A 22328-nucleotide genomic window follows, 5' to 3' on the forward strand; every position below is an offset into this window, starting at 1 on the left:
GTTTAATTGTGATATGTCAGAACTTGAAGAGCTAAAAGTTACACTTCATGTTGTGAAATATGTGAGTTCTTCCTGAACTGATCCACTTCAGAGTGTGGAATGTTGCCCTTGTCAAAAATTATCTTCCTCTGAAAATCTAGTGGATTGGGAAGAAGAAGACTTAAGCTCAGCCTTCTCCTAGATGTTTTATCTCCTTGATGTGCTCTGAGAGTTTTTGATGTGGGGGAACATTCAAACATGGGAGTTTCATCTGCAGTCTGGAGTGGCAGGGAAAGACACACCATTCATATTTCTCAACATGTAATAACGTTCTAAACTGTTTGGGTGAGTGACTCCCAATAGCCAGCATTTGCTGTCTCACCCACTAACACACAACACATCACTCTGTTTTTATCCTGCAGTCCCAGGCAAACCTACCATGATGATCAGCACCACAGCCATGAATACAGCTCTAATCAATTGGCATCCACCCAAAGAGATGATTGGGGAGCTCCTGGGCTATGTGCTACAGTATAAACGTGCTGATGAGGAGAAGATGACGATCATTCATTTCGGGAAGAATGATGATCACCACACTGTGACGGGCCTTTACAAGGGTGCCACCTACATCTTCAAGCTGTCTGCCAAGAATAGGGCTGGTTCTGGGGAAGAATTTGAAAAGGAAATTACAACTGCAGAGGAGGTGCCAAGTGGCTTCCCCCAGAACCTGCATGTGGTGGGGCTTACTACCTCTACCACTAAAGTAATGTGGAATCCACCATCGCTAGCTGAGCAGAATGGGAAAATTATCAACTATACTGTTGTGTACAGAGATATTAATAGCCAGCACAACCTGACTAATGTTACTAAGGAAACAAGCATCACCCTGGCCAATCTCAAACCTGACACGACCTATGACATCAAAGTTAGAGCCCACAATAGCAAGGGGGCTGGGCCCCTCAGCCCAAGCATTCAGTCTAGGACAATGCCGATGGAGCAAGGTAAGCACCTTGTACTGTGACCACATGCAAAATCCCTGCAAAATGCACCAGAGATGGTTTAGTTAGTCTTACTTCACTAGGTTCATGACAGGGGAGGGAGTGGAAAGGAGCATGACTGTGTCTTTTGTTTCAAAACACACAAACCATTTTCTCTTTGCACCTGAGAACTGTGGCACAATAGTTTTGGTGTGCTTCAAAAGAGAGCTGCTTTGAAGAGCCAGCACCTAGGAACTGCTACCTTTTGACTGTGAGAAAGAACAAAGGGGAAAGTAAGAGGTGACATCCTAGTCTTAATCTCTTTTCTCAAAGAGTGCCTTTGCACTAGGTAACTGGTTGAAAAGTTCAGGTGTTCTCCAAAGAAAGGGTTTTTAGCGTCTCACTACTGCTGCAGCTTAGGAGGGTGAGAGGTGATTTGCATCCTATTGTTGCCCTAAAAGGGACACTTAAAAAGAATTCTTTCTATTTGCAGTGTTTGCAAAAAATTTCCGTGTCAGTGCTGTGATGAAAACATCAGTTCTGCTTAGCTGGGAGGTGCCAGACACGTATAAATCTGCCGTACCCTTCAAGGTAAGGGAATTTCAGTCATGGATGGAGAGTTGATCCAAGTGTGGTAATTATTATTTGACAGAATCAAATCTGGTTGTGACTGGATAAAAGTGAAAGGAAGAAATAAGAAGGGTTCTCATGGGTTCTCGAGTTAGAGGGATTGCTGCAATCAGTCTAGCATTTTCTGAGTGAACTGTCTAAGCACACCTGGAGACAGTCCACCCCAAGCTTTTGTATCATGGTGGAAGAGCCATGGACATATCTTACTTCACATTCCTGATACTTCATCATTTCCACCTCCTATACGCTGAATCACTGAATATATGGTATATTAGGCACTAGACAAGTATTCTTAAGAGTAGGTCAAAACCCTTTGCATTATCATGGCGCAAAATCAGTAACAGCAGCCACGAGAACATTATCCTAGCTGTGTATAAACTAAATTTTCCAATTATTACTTGATTCTGGATGTTAACATGTGAATTTCATAGTCAAGAAATTAGCATGAATGGCTCCTCCCTATGAGACTGCATGACCTCAATCACCAGGCTGAGAGTTCATGCAAAAGCAGCTCCCACTCAGCTAAGGTCACTTTTAAGGACCTGAATAACAGGCTGTGAACGGAGTCAGAACCCCAACATTCACAGACAACGCTTCTTTGCGTTCTTGCTAGTCAAGAAGCACTTTGATGCTAGATGTGTTCAGGACAGAGGAGATATTCTTGACAGAACACTGTCTCCTTTCCTTGCTCACAATATGACAGGCAGAAGCAAGCACTCCTGTTAGTAGTGGAATTCTGTGAGAGGAACTGTATGTTAAAAGCTTAGTTCTTTGGATTCGTATCCAGCACTGTGTGGCCAGAAAGGTCTTGGAACAGCTAATGAACCATCAGGTCTCTTGTTTTGTGCAGGCCTCATAAGGTCTGGTGTGAGTTCAGTAGTCGAGGTTACTGAAGTGAACGGAAAGTTGACAGCAGTTGTTACTGCAAGTCGATCATGTTCAGGCACTGGAGCAGATGCTGTTAGTGACTTGCTAGATGAGAAACAGCCGTGCAAACATAGGAGGTGTGAATGAGCTTTCTTCTTTCTGTTGACAACCCTAGATGTCTAGGTCATACACAAATGCCAGCAGAGTAGCAGGCTCAGTAACAGCTGAGATCTCTGGGAACAGGGCTTCGGCAAACAGGACTCCCCTCTGTGCATAGTGACTTAATTCAAGCATACAGGATGCCAGGCCAAAGCTTAATATCTAACAACAGAGCATTGCTGATAAATCTCCATGGGAACAATTAGCATTATCTGCATTTGATAAACAGTCTAGTACTAAATCTACATCCCAAAGGGTGTCATCTTTCTCTTTAACAGATTTAATTAAAGGAGATCCTGTTCTGATTTGTGAGGCTCAGGCTAAATCTCATGGTATTTTTATTGGGGAGGAACTGAGACCTGTGAAATTTCTTTTCTAAAAATCAATAATGAGGATTTCAGTACTCCTAAGGGAAGAGTCAGTGCTTCATCTGGTCCAGGAGATAAAACTCTCTGCAGAGAGATGACTAGTCTTGCGGAGTGTGGGTGAGACGATGTTACAGTGAGATTGCTGTTGCAATCAGAACCTGACGCAGTCCCTGATCTAAAAGAGCTCCTTCCCTGTCTGCATATTTAAAATGTATTTATTTATTTTGGGGGGGAGGTGCATCTTGTTTGTTAATAAGAACTGGTTTTTAAACATTTTGATGAACACATAAATAAAATATTATTGGCTTCCATTCAATTATGTGAAACCAGCCTCCCCCAAACTGGCACCTATCAGATGTTGTCAACTAAAACTTCCATCAATCTCAGTCATTATAATCAGTAGTCAGAGATGATGGGAGTTGTCATCACAAACATCATATTAGGGAACGTTTACTTGGCTCATGGCATGTTTCTAGTAACACATGCATCTTAGAGTTTGGTTTTTGCTGCTCTGATACAGGCATTTGAACAGCTGTGGCTAAGGTGGTAAGTACAGTAGAGGCAGCTATTCCTGCCCTAGAAGTCTCTGCCCTTTTAAGTGGGTGGCACAAAGTTGCAACATCCATAAGTGGAACTGAGGTTCTGAATCCTCTTGTCGCATGTACATAATAACTGACCTTTGCCAGTCAGCTGTTGCCCAGCAGTGAGAAAGCAGTGCCAATGGTTCCTTGTGCACAAGATCTGGGGGCACAGCACTGCTGGTTTGGATCCAGCTAGGTCTTCACCCTAGCATTGGGAACTTCTTGTTTGATTTAGCTGACTTCTGTGCTCGTGATATCACCTTGGGAATTAGCTACAAATCATGTAAGAGTGCTTTATTGGTAAAATAGTCTGTTAATATTACCACCAGTATATGCTACTGGATGGTAATACTACACTTAGCTTCTTTTAAAAAAATTAAGAATGATGTAAAATTGATCACAAATTGAAGTTTGATTCTTGAGTATTAAGAAGTATGAATTATAGAATTTATCTCTTTGTGGATCTGGTGGTAAGCATGGGAAATGTCTGTACTGCAGCCACTGTTTTTTTCTGATGATTCTGTGAATGCAGAAGTGAGTAGAGCTAAACAGCATTTTAAAAAGTCTGTATATTATAGCCAATATGATGACACAGATACAAAATCTGTTTCTTGAGCTGGACTGAAACCCTGCAAATCCTATACTCAGGATCCTATTGGTTAACTATGCTGACTTAAGTGCAGTGGTGTAAATTGCAGCAGCAAATTACAGTAGTTGGCAAATCCATTATTGCACACTATATCACATGACCAGCATGTGATCAGGGATAAAAGCAGCAACATATTACCCTAGTGGCAATTTGTCACTATAATTTACACTATTCATTATGCTGGAATAACTATCCTATAGGATTTTGGCCAATATGACTTATTTTTTTAATCATCATGCAGAAGCAGCAATACCTTCAAGACCACTAGCTTTTAATTGGTAGCTGATAAAGGAAAACCAATAGCTTAGAAGAAGGCCAAGAATAAAGTATTGTATAGCATCATTAAGACTAACAAATATTATTTGACTTGAGCCCGCTTCACATATGAAGACTCTTTGCTATTCTGTTGTAACAGACCAACATGGCTACTTCCTAAGGAACAAAAAGAAATCAAATAGAAGAGGATGGGTAATGTTGCAAAAATATTTAGGATTTTCCATTGCAAAAGTAGGACTGAGGTATGATGAAACAAGGTTCGATAGAACAGAATTTTTAAAAGAAGAGAAAGCAGAGCAGATTTCTAATTGCCAAGGATACAATCTTCAGCCTTGGATCTTCTCTATAATTGCACCATTTCTCCTGAAATGTAGAGGCCAGCAGCTGTACCTGGATGCTGGGAACATGCCAGTTAAATGGGTTGCACCATTAAGCTTTTGCTTGGAGGAGCAAAAAAGAGCTTAGGTATTAGATTCAAGGTTTGGGCCATACTTCAGATCCTTGACAGTGTCAGTTCCTCATTTCCTGTAATTCTGTGCCTCTCAGTAGCAAGAACTCTTGCAGCAACTCAAAACATAGAGGTAATGCCACAAAATCCAAGAGCAGTGTAATGTAATGTAAATCGAAAGCAAATTAAATCAGTCAGAGAGCACTACCAAACATAAAACCCAATATCAGAGAATAATAGTGATACAGGAATCAAAAAAGCACCTTTTCTTTTTAACTCACAGACTGAAATACTTGAGAAAGATAAAGGTCTTAACCAGACTACAAAGTGTAGGTGGCAGGCAAGACTCTCTGGGGATGGTATTCCATAACCATTGTGACAGTCTAGGAAAGGCCTTCCCCCTTATAGCCACCTGCTTCACCCCATGTGACATAAGAAAATAGTCTGAGACTGGCTTGAGAATATGGCCTTAATGTCTGAGTAGTTATATGTAGAGGGACATGTTCCTTCAGACAGTCTGATCACAATCATATAGGACTTTAAAGATTGATGCTAGCCTTTTGAATTGGACCCAGAACTGAATTGTTAGATAAGGCAGAAAAGAGAGAGCTAGTGTAAGATTACTGCATTAACCAGTCTTAGTTAGCAATTTTTCTCTCTTGATAAAGTTCCAGACTGTTTTCAGTTGTAACACATATAAGTCTTCTCCAAACAGGAAAATAGCAGAACATGAATAACTGGAGCAAGTCTGGAGAATGTTAGAGTTGGCATGTTAGTCTTAAGTTATTGTGAGGCACTCCAAGCAACTAAGACCAGCTGTACTCTAACAACAATGCAAGATCTAAGTACTGTATACCCCCAAACTACCCATTAGAAAGAATTTGGCCCTTTCCAAGCAACGTTTATAGCCACTGAAATGAACTCGGCAGAAAAACCATGTACTGTACTGGTATTTTGTCTGGATTGAAACTCTATTGGACTTAAACTGGAGGATCATTACCATGGGTAGAGACTAGTTTAAAATGCCTGCTTCCTCGCGTGGAATAGATGAGGAGAGAGCTTGGGTGTCAACCACTTAGTGGTAACTCCTCCTTCACATCCCTAGATGCATTCTCCCAACAGTTTCATGTAGACATGGAGCAACACAAAGGGTAAAACTGAGTCCTGGCTGAACCCAGTAGCACATCAATTCCCCAATTACTATCCAAATAGCAGCAGAACCACTGCAATAGGATGTCCTCAAGCTCCAACTCAGATGATGTCCAGAAGTGTCCTATGAATTTTGACCATTTTTATTAATCTGATGTCTTCCAAATGTTTTGGACCTCAGCACTACCGTAGTAGATCTCAGCCAGCATGGTCAATGTTCAGGAATGCTAGTGCGATCTAAAACATCTAGAGGGCCCCAACTAGGAGAAATCTGATTTATGATAACAGCTTCTGTGAGATCCTAGTGAATCTACCCATTCCCACATTTCTTTTGTGATGAATGCCATCCCATTAGACAACTAAGATAGTTTCTGTTCCAAAACCATACCCAGCTGAAATGAATCTAGAAAATCAGTTTTATCAGAGAATGTATGCAGTTGATAACAACCATCATTATGCAATGGTGATTACTCAAAGTAATAATCACCATATATAAGAACTAGTCTACTTCTTAACTACTTGCAATGAGAAGATTCCAAGGAAGACTTAAGCTAGAGGTGCAGTTTAGAAAGAGACTTTGTTGGAGACTTATCACTTTAGGATGCATGATTTGTTTCCTTTACTTGCAGATTCTCTACAATAGCCAGACTGTGGAGGTAGATGGTCATTCCATGAAGAAGCTAATTAGTGACCTGAAGCCAGATACAAATTACTCCTTTGCACTCACAAATCGTGGAAGCAGTGCAGGTGCACTGCAGCATCGGGTCTTCATCCGGACAGCACCTGATGTCCTCCAGACTAAGCCCATTTCTACATACAAATATATCCATAATGGACAGTTCGCTCTCACTCTCCCCAAAGTGAAAACCACAGTGCCAGTCAGGTATATTCTTTCCAATGATTCCACTATATTCACTGGCCTTGTGCTGTCTTCTGCCACAAGGAGAAAAAGGGCTGGGGTCACTTTGTATTCTTGTTTTTGGATGTGGGTGGCATGATGATCCTTATGAGTACCTGAAAAGTGCTGGAGTTTTTTCCTAAACAGTAAGGAGGGTAGGGCAAAGATTGTGTCAGGTGCCACCTACACAGACATATATTGGTTTAAATAACAGATAAGGAAATAGTGGCCCAGAGATAGCAGTCGTCTACAACTCCTATCATTCTTAACCACTGGCCATGTTGGTCGTTAATATGTCAATACCTGGAGGGACAGTGTTTACTTGCTTCTGCTTTAAATTATGTAAATTTCTATAGGAGATGTATTGTGGTCTTATGTTTGTGATCTTCTGAAACAGGAAATCAACTGTAGTGCTGTCTTTTCCTAGTCTCTGGCACAGTCCACTGAATAGTGACCTTGTGACTTTTTTAGCCTAAGAAATGCCAAGAGATTGCACCTTTTAATCTCTAGAAGGAAATGGGAGTAGTGGAAGTTGCAGGGACTCCAAGTAGGGTTTCCCATGTTCTTTAGGAGAGTTCACTCTTTCCCTACTCTTCTTCCCTAGGTGGTATTACATTGTGGTAGTGCCATTAGACCACACAAACAACATACCTGCTTCTAGATTGAAGACCCCAGATGAAATGGAACTGGACCAGGTAAGAAAAAGGTCACAATAGCTTATCATACATTGATGCAAAGAGCAACTGTCAAAACTTGCATCTGCTTGTTGCCCTACACAATGTGTAGTTGCCCTACACATTGTGAACTGAGTTGGGGAAATTACGTAGGCAGTTAGTCCCTTGGTGCTGGATGCACAGATAGAGGACCCACGGCTCCTGAAATTGGTTATCTGCCTATGTGGAGTTTCCTCTTAAAGGAGAGCTGTCTTTAGTGCCATCTCCTGCCTTCCTGAAAGCACCAAGTTTCTCAAATGCCCTTGATTTTCATGTTCATCTCCAGCCAGCTCTCAAGGTTGCCTGCAGAGAATCCAGATATGTTACTTGCAAGAGTCTTCAATGATGTGACCCTCTGACCACTTGCTGTATTTATACGCCATTCTCTTCTGTCCTTTGTTCTCATGCACAGTTTATTTGCAGGGCAAGATACAGAAAATGAAAAACAGATATGGTTATGTTTGTGCATGCCATCTCAACAATTAACCAGTCCATGCATAGAGAGCAAGCTAGCAGTCTTCTTTCCTGCCAGTACAGAGTGGTTCTAAATAGACTTTTTCTCCCTGGCTCCACAGTTGCTCAGATGCTCCATGGCTGCCCTTGCACATTATTTGTGTGTGAAATGTATTTCATGCCTCCTCCTTCATTCTAAATTAGAATTTCTGTTCAGAGCCTAGCATTCATTTTTATTCATTAGAAAAACATCTTTAAACATCTGAAAGCCTTTCTAAGCAATGTAATTGAATTTTGGTGTGTTTATATCCTTTTTCTTGAATTTGTGGATGGCTATGAAATTTATCATTTTTTCTCTCAATGTCCCATGAAATCTGTTAACACTGTGTGTGATTTACACAAAGCCTTACTGCAACCCAGAAGGATGGGTGAGGAAGGAATGCCTGCAAAAGCTGTGTCTAGAGGTTTCATACATTGTAGGGCAAGATGCAGAGCATGTTTATGGTGTGTGAGGAATCAGTCTCAAAGCCTTTTTTCTATCTTGGAAACTTTGAATTTCTGGGCTTGCAAAAATACACATATGAGGTATGATGGACAGTTCTTTGTTGTCTTATTTTGTGCTGACTAGGAGAATCGTGAATCAAAACTGCTGATGATCTACTAGCCAATGCACACTTTAAAATTAATTTTCTTGCAGTGTTGAGGGCTGGAAATGTTTGTAAAATGTTGTATTATTTTTCATGAACTGTGTCCAGAACCATAAAGTTGTCAGAAGGTATCTTAGCATCCCAGAACAGCCCTTGGATCAAACATAGCATCCTGTGTAACGTAACAGCCATGCTAACAAGGCAGCAAATGCATATTTATGGGATTCTGGCAAAAGCATGAAGGCATTGAGTACAATAGTACACATCTGGGCCATCCTGAGCTTTCTTCAGATGATTTGCAACTTTTACTTACAGAAATATAGTAGTATCACCTTGGACCCCCTTGGCATATCATCTTCTCACATTAGCTTTCTTTTTCCACCCAGCTACTTGAGGCCATAAACCAAGGAGTCACAGACAGGCGCCAACGTCGGCAGGCAGATCGCCTCAAGCCATACATTGCTGCCCAAGTAGATGACCTGCCAGAGACCTTTGTATTGGGGGATGAGAAAACCTATAAAGGTTTCTACAATAAGCCACTATCTGAAGACCTGAGCTACCGGTGTTTTGTTCTAGCTTCACTGGAAGATGGCGATACGGTAAGAAACATGAGAAGAAAAAAATAGGACTGAATAGTGCCTGAGAGGACTGAACCAGATGTTGCACTAGGAACATTGTGGCACATGAGGATCTATGGAAATGTGAACTGCACAACTAATCTAGCAATGGGGAGAGTCATGAGGAAACTAGGAAAATCTTCTTTTGCCCTGTGATTTTTTTTCTCTATACATGTAGAGGCCCAGTAGGCTAGGGGGAGAAAATAAATTCATTGTCCTACTGTTTGTATTGCTTCAGTTTTCCCACCTCTGTAATCTTTTTAAGTTACACATCACTGTAAGACAGTGTGAGTAAAGGAAGGGAAAATGTAAGTGATGGTGGTGCTGCAAATGTGTAAGTAATGTCCAGCCATAATGAAGATACTCAGACCCTTCTGCTCTGCCCCGTGCTGGGTCTCTCACTTTCAGCCTCATTTACTTGTGATGGCTCATTAAAGCTGGTCAAATGCTTCATTACTCATCCAGTCCGAGCATTTGTGTGGCAGACACAGCAAACGTGCAGTTAGGAGAGTTACAGTAGGTCTCTGATCAGCCAGCCAGCCAGCCAGTCAGGGAAGCTGCTCTTGTGCTATAAAGTTGGTTACTGGGTACACAGGGTAGGCATGCTTGAGAGCACTATGGCAAGCACACTGTTTTTTTTCCAGGCACCTGCTTTTGTTTTATGGTGCATAAAACCTAGCCTATTGAGCCTGCAACTGTGCTGCTGCTAAGCTCTGTTTCCCATAAGTCCTTTCTCTTTTCAGATGAGGAGCTGAGCTCAGTCCTTATATTAAGGTTTCCACTTTTCATTGCATTTCTGCATGGGGATGAAGTTGCATTTTCATAGGAGGGTGTTGCTCGAATACATGTTGCAGAGCCACAGGCTATTTTGCCATTTCATTTGTAAAATAAGAGCTATGAGGACTTGAGAATTTCTAGAACCTCTTCCTTCCCGTCCTAGAATCATAGACAGAATCCTAGAATAATGAAGTTGGAAACAGCCTATAAGGCCATAGAGTCAAACTGCCTGCTCAGTGCAGGAATCTAAATCTGACAGATAGTTGTCCAATTTTTTCTTGAATCTCTCCAGCACTGGAGTGCTTACCATCTCCTAATGTAATTGGTTCCATTGTAGTACTGCTGTAACAGTCAGGACGTTTTTCCTGATACTAAACTGAAATCTGGTTTCCTGAAACTTCAGCCTATTATTACACATCCCACACTCTGGGATGATTGAGAACAGATCCTGTCCCTCCTCTGTATGACTACTTTTCAAGTATAATCTTGCTATACAAACATGGGCTCTAGGTTATTCTTTATTACTGTGTTGTTCTAAGACAGACTCTTGAGATTGGATCAGGCTCCAAAAGTGAGCTGTGGCTCATATTAAGCCCTGTGTGTGCTTTGTGGTTAGCATTCACAAGAGAATATCATTTGGAGCTCATTTTTGTGTACTCTGCAAGAATGCCTAAATCCCAAAAGACTGTTTAAAATCTCAGCCTTCAGGCTGATGGACTTCACAAGCAGCCTCTGCAGTGGCTAAAAGTGAGCTCAGAATATGGTATTCCTCTTTAACAGATCGACCACTTCTGACCTGAAGGGCAAATGAACTGCTGGATAGCGCAGTGGTTTAGATCATTGGCTGTGGAGCCAGAGGTTGGGAGTTTGATCCCCCCCACTGTGTTTCCTTGACAGGGGCTGGACTCAGTGATCCATAGGGTCCCTTCCAGCTCAGCAGTTCTAAGATTATTATTAAATCTGAACAGCAAAAATGCTTCCACCTTTGATATGAGTATAACAAGTCTAAGGACTGAGCCAGCCACGTTCGCAAATAACGTGACATGCAAGAACAGTTCTAGCTTTTTGGGTTGTATCTTGAATCAGAAGCCTTCATGTGTTAGTGAACCTGCAAGAGGTCTCTTTTCAGAGCTTAGTCTGTTGCTTCAGGGACAGCATTCTGCTCAGTGGGTGTCCTCTGACATATCACCCCCTAGGGCTATGTGTTTATATCAGCATAATAGGTATTATAAAACACTTACTACCTGCCAGCTCCAATGCTCAATTGGCTGCAACTCCAAAGTCTGTAATTTGACTCTCCATGTTCCTGAGACTGTTCACTTGCTCTCAGCTGGACCTTTCCATTCTGACAGAGAAGGAAGCCGCTTCCTAGCTGCTTTGATTGAGAATGTTCCATTATGTCCTGGTCTTGTAATTTTATTGTTATTCTTGAGAAAGATTGCAACGAGCAGCTTGGGGCTATGGAGCAGAGAAAAAAAATGAGGTGATGTAGGGAAGGGACCTGACAAGTGATCTTTAGCTGGTTTTCTTCCTCATTCATTAGAAGAAGTATGCTGCCAGTCCCTACTCAGATGAGATTGTGATGGAAGTATCAGCTAAACAGCAGGATGAACCAGAAATGTTGTGGGTAATGGGGCCTGTTCTGGCTGTTATCTTAATCATCATCATTGTCATTGCAATCCTGCTCTTCAAAAGGTGAGTGCCACCCTAGATCCCTGCATTGCATCTGGGTCTAGGGTACAGTATTGTGCCAAGTTCAAGGATATGATATGTTGTGGGAGTAATGTAATGATATACTAAAATATAGAGTCAGTTCCCACTGAGGCAAGCAGTCTGACTTTGACCTCCTGTACCTGCAGGGAACTGTGTTCATTATGGGTAGGCATTAAGAGGAGAGGGGGATCTGAGATGGTGTTCAGGAAGCCCTGCGGAGATTATATATACTGTGAGGGTGGTGTTCTATAGTGAGTGCCAGCATGAAATGAACTATTTGTAGTATCATAAAAGACAGTTTTTTCCCCTGCTTAGCCATGCGAAATGGATTTATCTGAGTTCCTGTAGCTTGGATTAGATACCAGGCTTTGGACAAGAAGTGCCTACATCCCTCAGTTCATTCATAAACCTACTGCTTTTCCCTAGGAAAAAATAGATCTAACCCCAGTATGCTCATATATGTTCTGGGTATTCAGTGTAATATGTTCACAGTCTTTAAAAGAAGCAGAAGATGCTCATTGAGTTACAGAGTGTACTGAAACTCCCACCTCAGCTCTGTCATAAATTACAATAATTTTTTTCTAGTTAAATATGCTTAGTTCCAGGAGGAGAAGTAACTTTGAATAACATGCACATCTTGTACCTTTGTGTAACCCTAGTTACCCTCTTTTCTTCCTGCTGTCTCTGGATCTAGCAAACAAGAAAGGTAGACATTTTCTTTCTCTCTCTCTCTTCCTCTCCCTTCCCTCCTTTTGTCTGTTTCAAGTCTATGGCTTCATTTTATTTAGAGAAGTAAACAGGAGACTTGCTGTCCAGTCCAGACTGGCTCCTGGCTATAATTTTGCTTCTGTAGCCATTGTGATATGCTCTTTCAACCTTCTCATCTTGATCTTGTTGTTAAATTTGAAGTGTGATCAAGTTTCTCGGAACTCGGTTACTTAAACAGCATTTGAGGTTCAGAGAATTCTTGGGCTATTCCTGCCTACTCTACTTGTTGAAGATATGACATTTCACAAGCTGTCTTGAGTTCCTTTGGCATAATTAAAATGTTCTATTGATCATGTCAATATGCCTTTGTTCCAGGCTTTTCCCTTTGCAGCATCACTTGGTCTGCAATATTGTTGTTTGGCATAGCAAGTCACACTGGAAAAGGCCCTCTGACTCAGTGGGAATATAATGAGTCAACTCCTCTATAAATTCCATTAATTCAGTAGGGTTGATGGGGATGAAAAAATTGAGGCTCGGACCATACAGAAAGAAAGATGTTTCTTTCTTGTATGTTATTTTCTGTTGCTCAGAAAAGCCAAGCTGGGATTGAGGTTACAGCCTATCCTGGATGGGCTTGCATTCTCTTCATAGAACTAGATGCACAATTTAAGGCAGGTGTGGTCTTTTACCCAACTCTGTTCCTAAACAACCAAGTGTCTTGCTAGCACTGCTTTGGCTCAGCTTTGGCCGGTATGCCAACTGCATGTCTTCCTAGGGAAAGCAAATTTGGACACAGTATTATAATAACTTCTCAAACTCCTATAATGTATCTTACATGGAGCTGCCTTTGGAAAGTTTTTAGACCATAGAATTAGTGTAAAATGGAGTGGTTCAACTTTTGTCTGGGGTTTGCATTAGCAACCATATTATCATTAGTTCTGAACCAACTGCATTAGCTTCCTGATTGTTTTTGAGCTCAGTTGAAGGTGGTAGTTTTGACCTAAATGGTGTAGAACCAAGATATTGGAAGTACTGTTAGCCTGCCCATAGTTTGAAAATTTTGGTGGCCCAAATCCTGTTGCTTAGTCTGGCAAATTGTGGTAGAGCAAGCTCATTAAATTAATGCAGATTTGGTGAGTCAATTCCTCTGTAAATTCCACTGATTGAAATGGGCCTACTCTAACTGTTACTTACTATGCTAAAGCAAGTTGCAACTTGAATAGGTCCATTTGAATCAATGGATTCCCAAAAAGCTAGCTGGGTATGTGTCAGAGATTTTTCTGTAGCAACTCTTTGATTACAGAACTCTCAAAAGGGAGATCAGGTTGGCTTCATACATACTAAGTTTGTAACAGGCAATCAAAACAATACTCTTCTGCCAGGACTTTCACTGGTCAAAATCATTTTGAGTTTGTTTTTAAAGAAAGGTTTCTCTTTGTTTTGTTTTTATACTGTGATTTTATTGCACATTTCTTTGGAGACTCTGGTAGATGGAGAAGTGATATATAATCTTAAAAAACAATTATATTTGCATGTGTTGTTTTGTGGCATTTTCTTCATTTTTCACAAATACATTTGTGTGCCAAATAGGATATTTTAGTACCCCTCAACAATTCTTGTGGTTCTTTATCAATATTTCACTTGTACTTTGGCTTCATACACACAGTTTGTAGCACAGTACTTCCTAATGTCAGCATAAGAGATCTTGATTTGGCATCCCATCCCTGCTCCAGATTACTTTCTGCAGAAACATGTTGCAGTTCTATGCTGGGGTGAGCACCAAGATACAGCATCATAAGGGGATATTTGGTTTAAAGATAGCCAGTGGACATCACCAATAATTCTTCTTGCCATCCCAAAATTTCCTCTAAAGGTCTCCCATTTAATTACTAGTCATGTTCATCTCTGCTTAGCTAGTAAGATCTACTGGGATAAGTGCCTAAGGTGGTGGAACTGTAGGCATAAATATAGCATGAAGAGACAACAGTGTATTTTTTATTGTTCTATTAACACACGCCTGGGGGGCCTTCAGCCATTCAAGACAAGTATTAATGGACCAATAAAACTTACCCAGAAGAGCTCTTACCCTATTATATTACAACTCTTCACATTTTTAATTTTTTTTAATACTTGCAAAAATCTTATGTGTGTTCTTCCTCCAAGAGAAACAGCCCCTACTATTACAAGTCAGATAAGAATTTATTGCATCCTTGTTGCTTGCGGCTATCTGTGCTACTGAGTCTGCTGCATCTTGACATGTTCTATCATTAGGTAGCCATGTCAAAGTTCATCTTCTAAGCTCTGCCTTCTTCCTCATTAGAAAAAGGGCCAATTCACCCTCCTCCAAGGATGAACATGCCATTGGTCTGAAGGATTCATTGCTGGCCCATTCCTCTGACCCTGTTGAAATGAGACGTCTCAACTATCAAACACCAGGTAGGGAATGGCTGAACTATTCCCATGTTTCCTATTGAGTTCTGTCCCTTTATCATTGGTTGGTGTTTATTACAGGACCCAATTGCTCTACCTCGACCTTCAGAAAATGTGTACAGCCAATCAAACTAGGATCAGTGGTTGAGTATCCTGCCTACAGGTGCAACTGATAATGACAACAAAGAGATATGTGTGCCAGGCTTGCTTGAAAGCCTGACCAAGCAACTATCTGGTAGTTACAGCAGAACAAGAACAATAAGTCTTGGCAAGATTTATAGCATATTCCAAAGACCACATCAGTTTTGTCCCAGATTCTGCTCTACATAGCACCAAAAATTAGTTAGCAAAGGGCAGGTTCAACATGCTTACAGATCACTGTCAAACAAAGTAGGCTGGTTCATGATGTGACTTCTTGAATGCTTTGCACTGGCTAGCCTTTATGGCAGGTTGCCTTTTTGGGAGGTATGGTTGTGTCAACAGGATGGTTTATCTTCAGTAAAGAATATTTCTGTAGGAAAAAACTGACTGCTTTCTGTAAGATTAAGGTTACATATTCTTCTTGGCTGATGGGATTAATTAAAAGTATTCCAGACATCTTATTCATAAAGGGAGATACTCTTAACTGCCAGACTCTATCTAGCAAGATGGAGCCTGTATTCCTTTTCCTTTAAATTATGTGTCTTGCTTCTGGTGGATTTTGAGATGTGAGCTGTGGCTATGTATAGTATTTTCTCTCTCCACAAGACTCAACCCTTCCACCTCATATGATTTCATAAATGGGGCAGAGGACAAGTGTATGCATTGCCTTACATGTAGGTATCTGGAGAGCTACAAGATTGGAAGCACATCCCACCCTACTCATGGGAAGTTATTATTTCATCAGGTAGTTTCTACAGCCCAACATAATAGAAGAGGTGAAAGTCTAGTCCAGACTGTTCACTGAGTGCAGAATAAGCCATGAGCATAGCACTGAGCCATGGGTAGGTACAAGGCAGGTTGCACAAAAAGAAAGCTTGACAAAAGTGCAGCTTGAGGAAGGTAAGGAAGGGCTGCAATGCATCAAAAGCCTGTGTATATGTGGCCTATCCTCTTGCTTGCCCAGAGCAGCTAAACTATTCTGGCCTTTGAATCCTTTTGCTTTCTTATGTGGACAATAGGGAGCAGTTCCTGCACACAAGAAAGCTCTGGCATCATGAATGTAGCCTGCGATTGTTGCTTCCACCTAGTCTCACCATCCTGAGATGGATGGATGCTTTCTGTGGACAGACAGCAGCAACTGAACTCTGAGCAGTCTTGTCGTTGATATCCCTGCTGGAAAATGTAGAGGCAGGAAGGGGCTTGCTCAGTACATAATTAATCAGGCTGCTGTTATTAAATATTAAGCTTATCACTTTAATAGTTTCTACTTCAGACACAGGTTTCTTGCATGAATTGCCAGCTCCTTTGTACTCATGTTCCGTTTTGCTGACTTGTGGCAGGTCGGGCAGAATGATGTCGCTCCTAAGTGAGTGGGTGAATTATGAGTAAATCTTGTTCCCAAGATGCAGCAGCCGGCTCATGTAGCACAGAAGGCATGATTCTTGGGAATGGGCTGGAAATGGAAGCTGTGTTTTCCTGGCCAATGGGCCAACATTTATAGCATCTATTGTGGAAAATCTAACTTCTTTCCTTAGTAAAATTACCTATGAAAGACCCATAGTTAGTTGGTACTTGTTTTATTAAATCATCCACCTATGCTGCCACAGCAAGTGCCATGCTGGAAGTCATTCTTCCAGACATACTGGAGAATTCCACATTCTGTCCATGGTAGAACTTAACAGAATTACTTTTTGGACTACAGCTCCTATAACTCCCCATCCAGTAGAGGATTCTGAGATTTGTGGTCCAGAAAGTAACTTTTCCCTGCTTTAGCCCTCTGCTGTCCCACCTCTTGACTCTGCCCTCAGCAATGGCTAATGGGATTTCTGTTCTTGCAGGTGCCAGTGGCCCCAGTTGCCCGAATATTTCAAGTTAGTTTTCTTTCCTCTTCCTTTTGCTGCTTCTTCTCTTTTCCCCACCCACCTCTTTCTTTCTCTTTTTTTTCCAGTGTCATAAAGGTCCACCTCACTCACCAAAGATTTACATGGTAACATTCACATTTGCTAGCAACCCAGGCTGTTCCTTGAAAGCTAGTTTCTGGTGTCAATCAGATAAGACATACCAGCATGAAGGGGGGAAGCAAGAAGATACTGGGCCTGTACTGTTTCCTAAGCAATGTCAAGTAGAAATCAGCCACCAGCCCCTGGCTGATCGTGTAAGGTTGTAGCAAGCTTATCGCTTGACAGGATGTAGATATTGCCCTGATATTTGTGAGACAAGGCCTGCAAGGGTGCGTTCACAGTGTGTGAAAGCAGAATAGTACTGCTCCAAAATTCAGTGTAAATGCTAATCATCCAGATTTGGTCCACTAAACTGGGACTTGCTGAACGTGGTCTTCAGCTGATATTCTGTTAGTAGTACTTTACTGGGAAGTCCTAAGTCCAGGTGGAGCTGCTTTCTTTTTCTTCCCCCTTAATGTACTTCCAGTTTTATCACCCACTTGAATGTTTTGCTCTCCTGTTATTGAGTTGACAAAGAAAAATGTAGACCTGCTTGCCTCACAGATTTGTACGGTTTACTCTTGTTTAGAGATGGGCACAAACCAGTGGTTTGTCCTTCAGATGAACAGGTGTTTGGCATTTCCCAGCTCTGCCTTCTCCAGTGGGCACATGTTCCAAATACCCATTCATCCACAGGACAAACCGTCGTGAACCACGGAATCTGCGGTTTGTACCCATCTCTACTCTTGTTCTAGCCTATGCAGAAGGGTGGAAAATAATGAGGGATCTATCATAGCTTTGGATTCATATTGAAATTTTTGACATCCCAAAGGCAGATGTCAGTGGAGGAAACCCAGACTGATTATTTGAGTCTGTGCAAGTCCCCCTTGTGTAAAAGCATGACGTTGCACAGTCAGTATATTCAGAGAACCCTGATGTACAAAATCCACAGTCCATACCCTCTATCTCTCTAAGCAAAACAGTGTTGTATAATAAATATTTTTAATTATACAGCAATTAGATGGAGGCTTTCTGGTGTTTCTCAAGTAGAAGCAAAGCTAATAATGGTTTAGAACTCTCTGATTCCTCAGTCACTGAGGTTATGAGTGAATAGGGGCCTTGTGGTGCAGTGGTTAAGCTGCTGTACTGCAGCCAAAACTGTGCTCACGACCCAGGGTTCAATCCCAGGTGGTCACCTCAAGGTTGACTCAGCCTTCTATCCTTCTGAGGTTGGTAAAATGAGTACCCAGCTCACGTGGGAGGGCCAATGTGAATTAACTTGTAAACCTCCCAGAGAGTGCTTGAAGCACTGTGGGGCAGTATATAAGCAGCACACTTTGCTTTGATTGAGAGATGTTTGGTTGTCCCCAATAAACAAAGGAGACATGTTCAATTTCTGGATTTCAATATCTGTACTATAGTACATGCTATTGGTGTGAACTGAAGGCAGGGACCTGTTCTCCAAGATATTTGTGCTCTGTTTGCTGCCCTAGCATTAACCTATCCTGGCATTAGTTTGTGCAGGAGCGTCATTCCAAGCTGTTTCACTCTTTCCAGCCTGGTATTACACGTGGACACTATCTGGCAAGTCATGGTGTCATCTAAGCATGCACATGTACATTGTGCCATTGCGTGGGCACTGCATGCCATGTCACTTTGTTCATATTCCATCCATCTTTTCATTGTTACACATTGCCATTCTGGTTCATTATGCACACATCCAAAAAAAACACCTTACTCTCCTTTTAGTAAAACAATAACTGCTAATTTTGCTACCTTCTCCTTTCTGTTTGGTCTGGCAGGTATGCGTGATCACCCTCCCATTCCAGTGACAGACCTTGCTGACAATATCGACCGATTGAAGGCCAATGATGGGCTCAAGTTCTCCCAGGAATATGAGGTGAGTGTATGTGTTCTTTTGGATCCATAATCCAAAAGCTTCCTTTGGCAGCTTGGCAGCTCCACCTTTCTGCACTAACAAGGGAGTTCTTTCCTGCACTTCAGCATGTGAAATCCTAAGAGCTGCAAGTAGCTTGTCCTTTCCAAGTTCTCACTACCCCCATTCCATTATTCCTTTTATCTCCAACTAGGATAATTTCTAACAGTGGTGTAATTGCCCATATCCCAGACAAATGTAATGTGAGAATGGCCATGTAAATACCTGATTTGCTTCGAAGTACATAGTGGGTTTTCGGTGTATAACAGAGCACATTACATGTTTTTGATAGTTATTAATTGTAACATGTACTGTAGTAACCACTGGAATGCTATTTGTGCAGGCTGTTATTGATAGCCCAAAAATAGCCATGATTCTTGCCTGCAAGCTCCTTCTCCCCACATTGAACTATTTACTAGGAAGATGATTAATCTGAAAAATTGCAATGTTAGAAAAAGTTTCCTTGGAGCTATTAGAATCATAGTAATAGGATAATTGTTTTCCTGTGCTTCGAGCAAGCCCTGCAGGGCCCAATTCAGTTGTGAGGGGCTTAAATCATCAATAAAATGTACTCAGTATGAGGAGAGAGGAAGAATATGAGGAAATGTCCTTTACATGCTTTCCTGGTCCTGCTTGAACCAATACTTAGTCACTTTCGAAACAGAACAAAATAAAAGTGAACTGTTCTTGGCTTTCACTTTGATACCCTACCATTGGAGAAAATGGAAACTTTCAGGCTTAGAAAATACACAAATAATGCTCACACTCTGTTAGAGGAAGTAACAGGTGTTTCAGAGCAGGGACATTGTATCTTGGTGTGGGAGGAAAATAGGTAGATGATTCAGGAGCAATCTTGTGTATCAAGACTGAGTAATGGAAGATTCAATATATCACTGGGACATGGGGGTATACTGACATGTGGGAGAGAGTATTCTTAATTTTCTAATCACAGCTCCGCTTTTCCTGGCAAAGAATTCAGATTTCACTTTGAGCTGAGGAATCTAATATATATAGACTAAATTTGTACATAATGCCACTCACTAATATGACTTGAGCTGAATCAGTGAGGGAGGGAAGAGGAGTTTTGAACAGTCCTCAAAGCTATTTGCACTCCTGTTAAAAGTATTAAATTTTAGTTGTTCTCCCACAAGCCTAACAGTAAAACACCCTCAGCACAAGTCTGCAGATTCTGTAAAGGACTTGTTCAAACTGAAAGGCAGCTCAGAGTTCCCTAGGCTTAACACGACTTCAGCCGCAGAGTCAGGATGCTGTTAGGATGCTCTGCAACTAGCAGAGGAGAAGATAATTCATAAAGGAGGGGAGAAGAGACACACTATGATTGGCAACCTCTGCATCCATAGCTCTGAGTACCAGAGCTCAGTACCAGCAGAACAAGTGTGATGAAGCAATCCTTGTGTGTCCGTGGATTGCATTTACATTGATGTTCAATAGAACATTTGGGAGCGGAGAAAAGATTTCCTCAGTAAAATGGCTGCCTGGTGCTTCTTGTGCCAGTTATAAGCTGATAAGGTCACATTGACAGTTCGTATGTGACATGCGTAATTGATAAGGTGTAGGAGTGACTAACTCATTGTATCTTTTGTTTGCCCTAGATCTGGTGGTCAGGCAACACTATAGATCAATTCTATTTAGTTTTTAGTGTACAATGAAACTCTATAGTCAGAAATTAATAGAACTAGCACAATAATGCCAGCATGTTAATTATTTATCTGTACTTGATCTGCTATAAGAATGTGTGGATGTGAGCTCCTCCTGTTGGACTGCTGTCTGTATTACAAGCAGGCTGTGTTCACAGAGTACCCAAAGCAGGTAGTCTGCCAGACTGTGGGTAAGTGTTAAATATTTTTCAGGTGGGACACACCCTCTTCCTTGCTCAGTAAGTAAGGTAGTGAAATTGGCTTCTGTCATTCACTAAATAGCAATAACGTTTTTCTTCCATGCTAATGGGAAACAGATGCTGTCCTCTGTACAGTGGAGGATTTGGCCAGTGTTTGCTTCTTTCTATCTCTCACTGAAGCAGGGAGAAGAGTGGCGCTGCTTTACAGGCAGAGAGAGCCTGACATTTTGCCGCCTGAGGCAGAGCATAAAATACTATGACTTCACATGCATACACACCCAAAGCCAAATCAAGGAGGTGTACAGTTCTTTTGGCCAAATCACTTGGCCACCCGAGGCAGAAAATCCCTGTCCTTGGCAGTGGAAATACAATTACACTAAATCAAATAACTAAACAATTTTCTACCTTTTTAGGGCACTGAAAATCAGCTGCCTCTCTGTTGTTCCTCCGCATTGGATTCAAAACATGTCTGAAGCCTTATTTTGTTTCTGGATCTCTGGAGCAGTGCAGCATCCTGCAGAAATAGATGTATTCACCAGAAGAGCCTTTTGTGTCATGAGAATAAATGGCACAAATATTGAGAAGCAGTGTGGATCACTCACACACTTGAAAATGTTACAAAGTAGCAGGGAGAATACATTTTAGATATATATGCCTACTGTCTGACCTGTTCTTTGAAAACTAGTCCAAGAAGATGCCCTGAACATATTAGTATATACTCCAGGGAAACTACTCCTGGGATCAGCAAAATAGGTGATTGTTCCAAACACAACAAAATCCAATTGACTACAGATACAGTAGAGCAGGACAACATTTTTCACATTTTGCAGTGCTGAAAAGTAATATCAAGGAGCTGCACACATATTCATGCACACCCATGTGTGTACATGCACACACAAACATACAGATACTCTTGTCTTCCCAGACACATACATATCTCAGTGTGTAGGGTTAAGGAATTTTAAACCTCTTTTCCCTGTCCCACTAAGAACAAAGCAGGGGATAACAAAGGTATGAACACTAAAAACTCCCCCAACCATCCCCAGTAATTTAAGGTGTATAGAAAACATGTCAGGTGAGGGTGGCATTAAAGCTTGTAAAGCCTTATTAATCCCAACTGAGATTGACTGATTAGCTGAGTTTCAGGTTGAAGTGGGCGAGGCTTTCTGGTTTTCACAGACCTTGTGGAGCATGAGCAACAATCACAAGTATTTGTGGGAAAGCAAGTCATATATTTATTTGTTTGTTTGTTTGTTTGTTTGTTTGTTTATTTATTTTATATCCGGCCTATCTGGTCGGGTCAGGACCACTCTAGGCGGCTAACAACATATATAACACATATACACAAGGGCAGGTGATACCTGTATTAGACCACTAAAAAAAACCTAGCTACTTAAACTAGCTTTCATCAGGC

General features: G+C 41.4%; 1 protein-coding gene across 21 annotated transcripts in view; it reads left to right on the forward strand.

Annotated features, from left to right (window-relative positions):
- Positions 1–22328, forward strand: part of PTPRF (protein tyrosine phosphatase receptor type F) — a 653187-nt gene that overhangs the window by 604147 nt on the left and 26712 nt on the right. For 15 of the 21 annotated variants that reach the window (XM_078392786.1, XM_078392790.1, XM_078392795.1 and 12 more), the window contains 9 exons: positions 402–980; positions 1450–1547; positions 6713–6966; positions 7586–7676; positions 9181–9393; positions 11732–11883; positions 14930–15045; positions 17019–17051; positions 18923–19020. In XM_078392786.1, the coding sequence (XP_078248912.1) occupies positions 402–980; positions 1450–1547; positions 6713–6966; positions 7586–7676; positions 9181–9393; positions 11732–11883; positions 14930–15045; positions 17019–17051; positions 18923–19020 (1634 nt within the window). The remainder of the gene's footprint in view (positions 1–401; positions 981–1449; positions 1548–6712; positions 6967–7585; positions 7677–9180; positions 9394–11731; positions 11884–14929; positions 15046–17018; positions 17052–18922; positions 19021–22328) is intronic. The other 6 variants (XM_078392801.1, XM_078392793.1, XM_078392796.1 and 3 more) reach the window with 1 other exon arrangement.

Source organism: Pogona vitticeps, chromosome 4, assembly GCF_051106095.1.
Source record: "Pogona vitticeps strain Pit_001003342236 chromosome 4, PviZW2.1, whole genome shotgun sequence".
Classification (NCBI taxonomy): domain Eukaryota; kingdom Metazoa; phylum Chordata; class Lepidosauria; order Squamata; family Agamidae; genus Pogona; species Pogona vitticeps.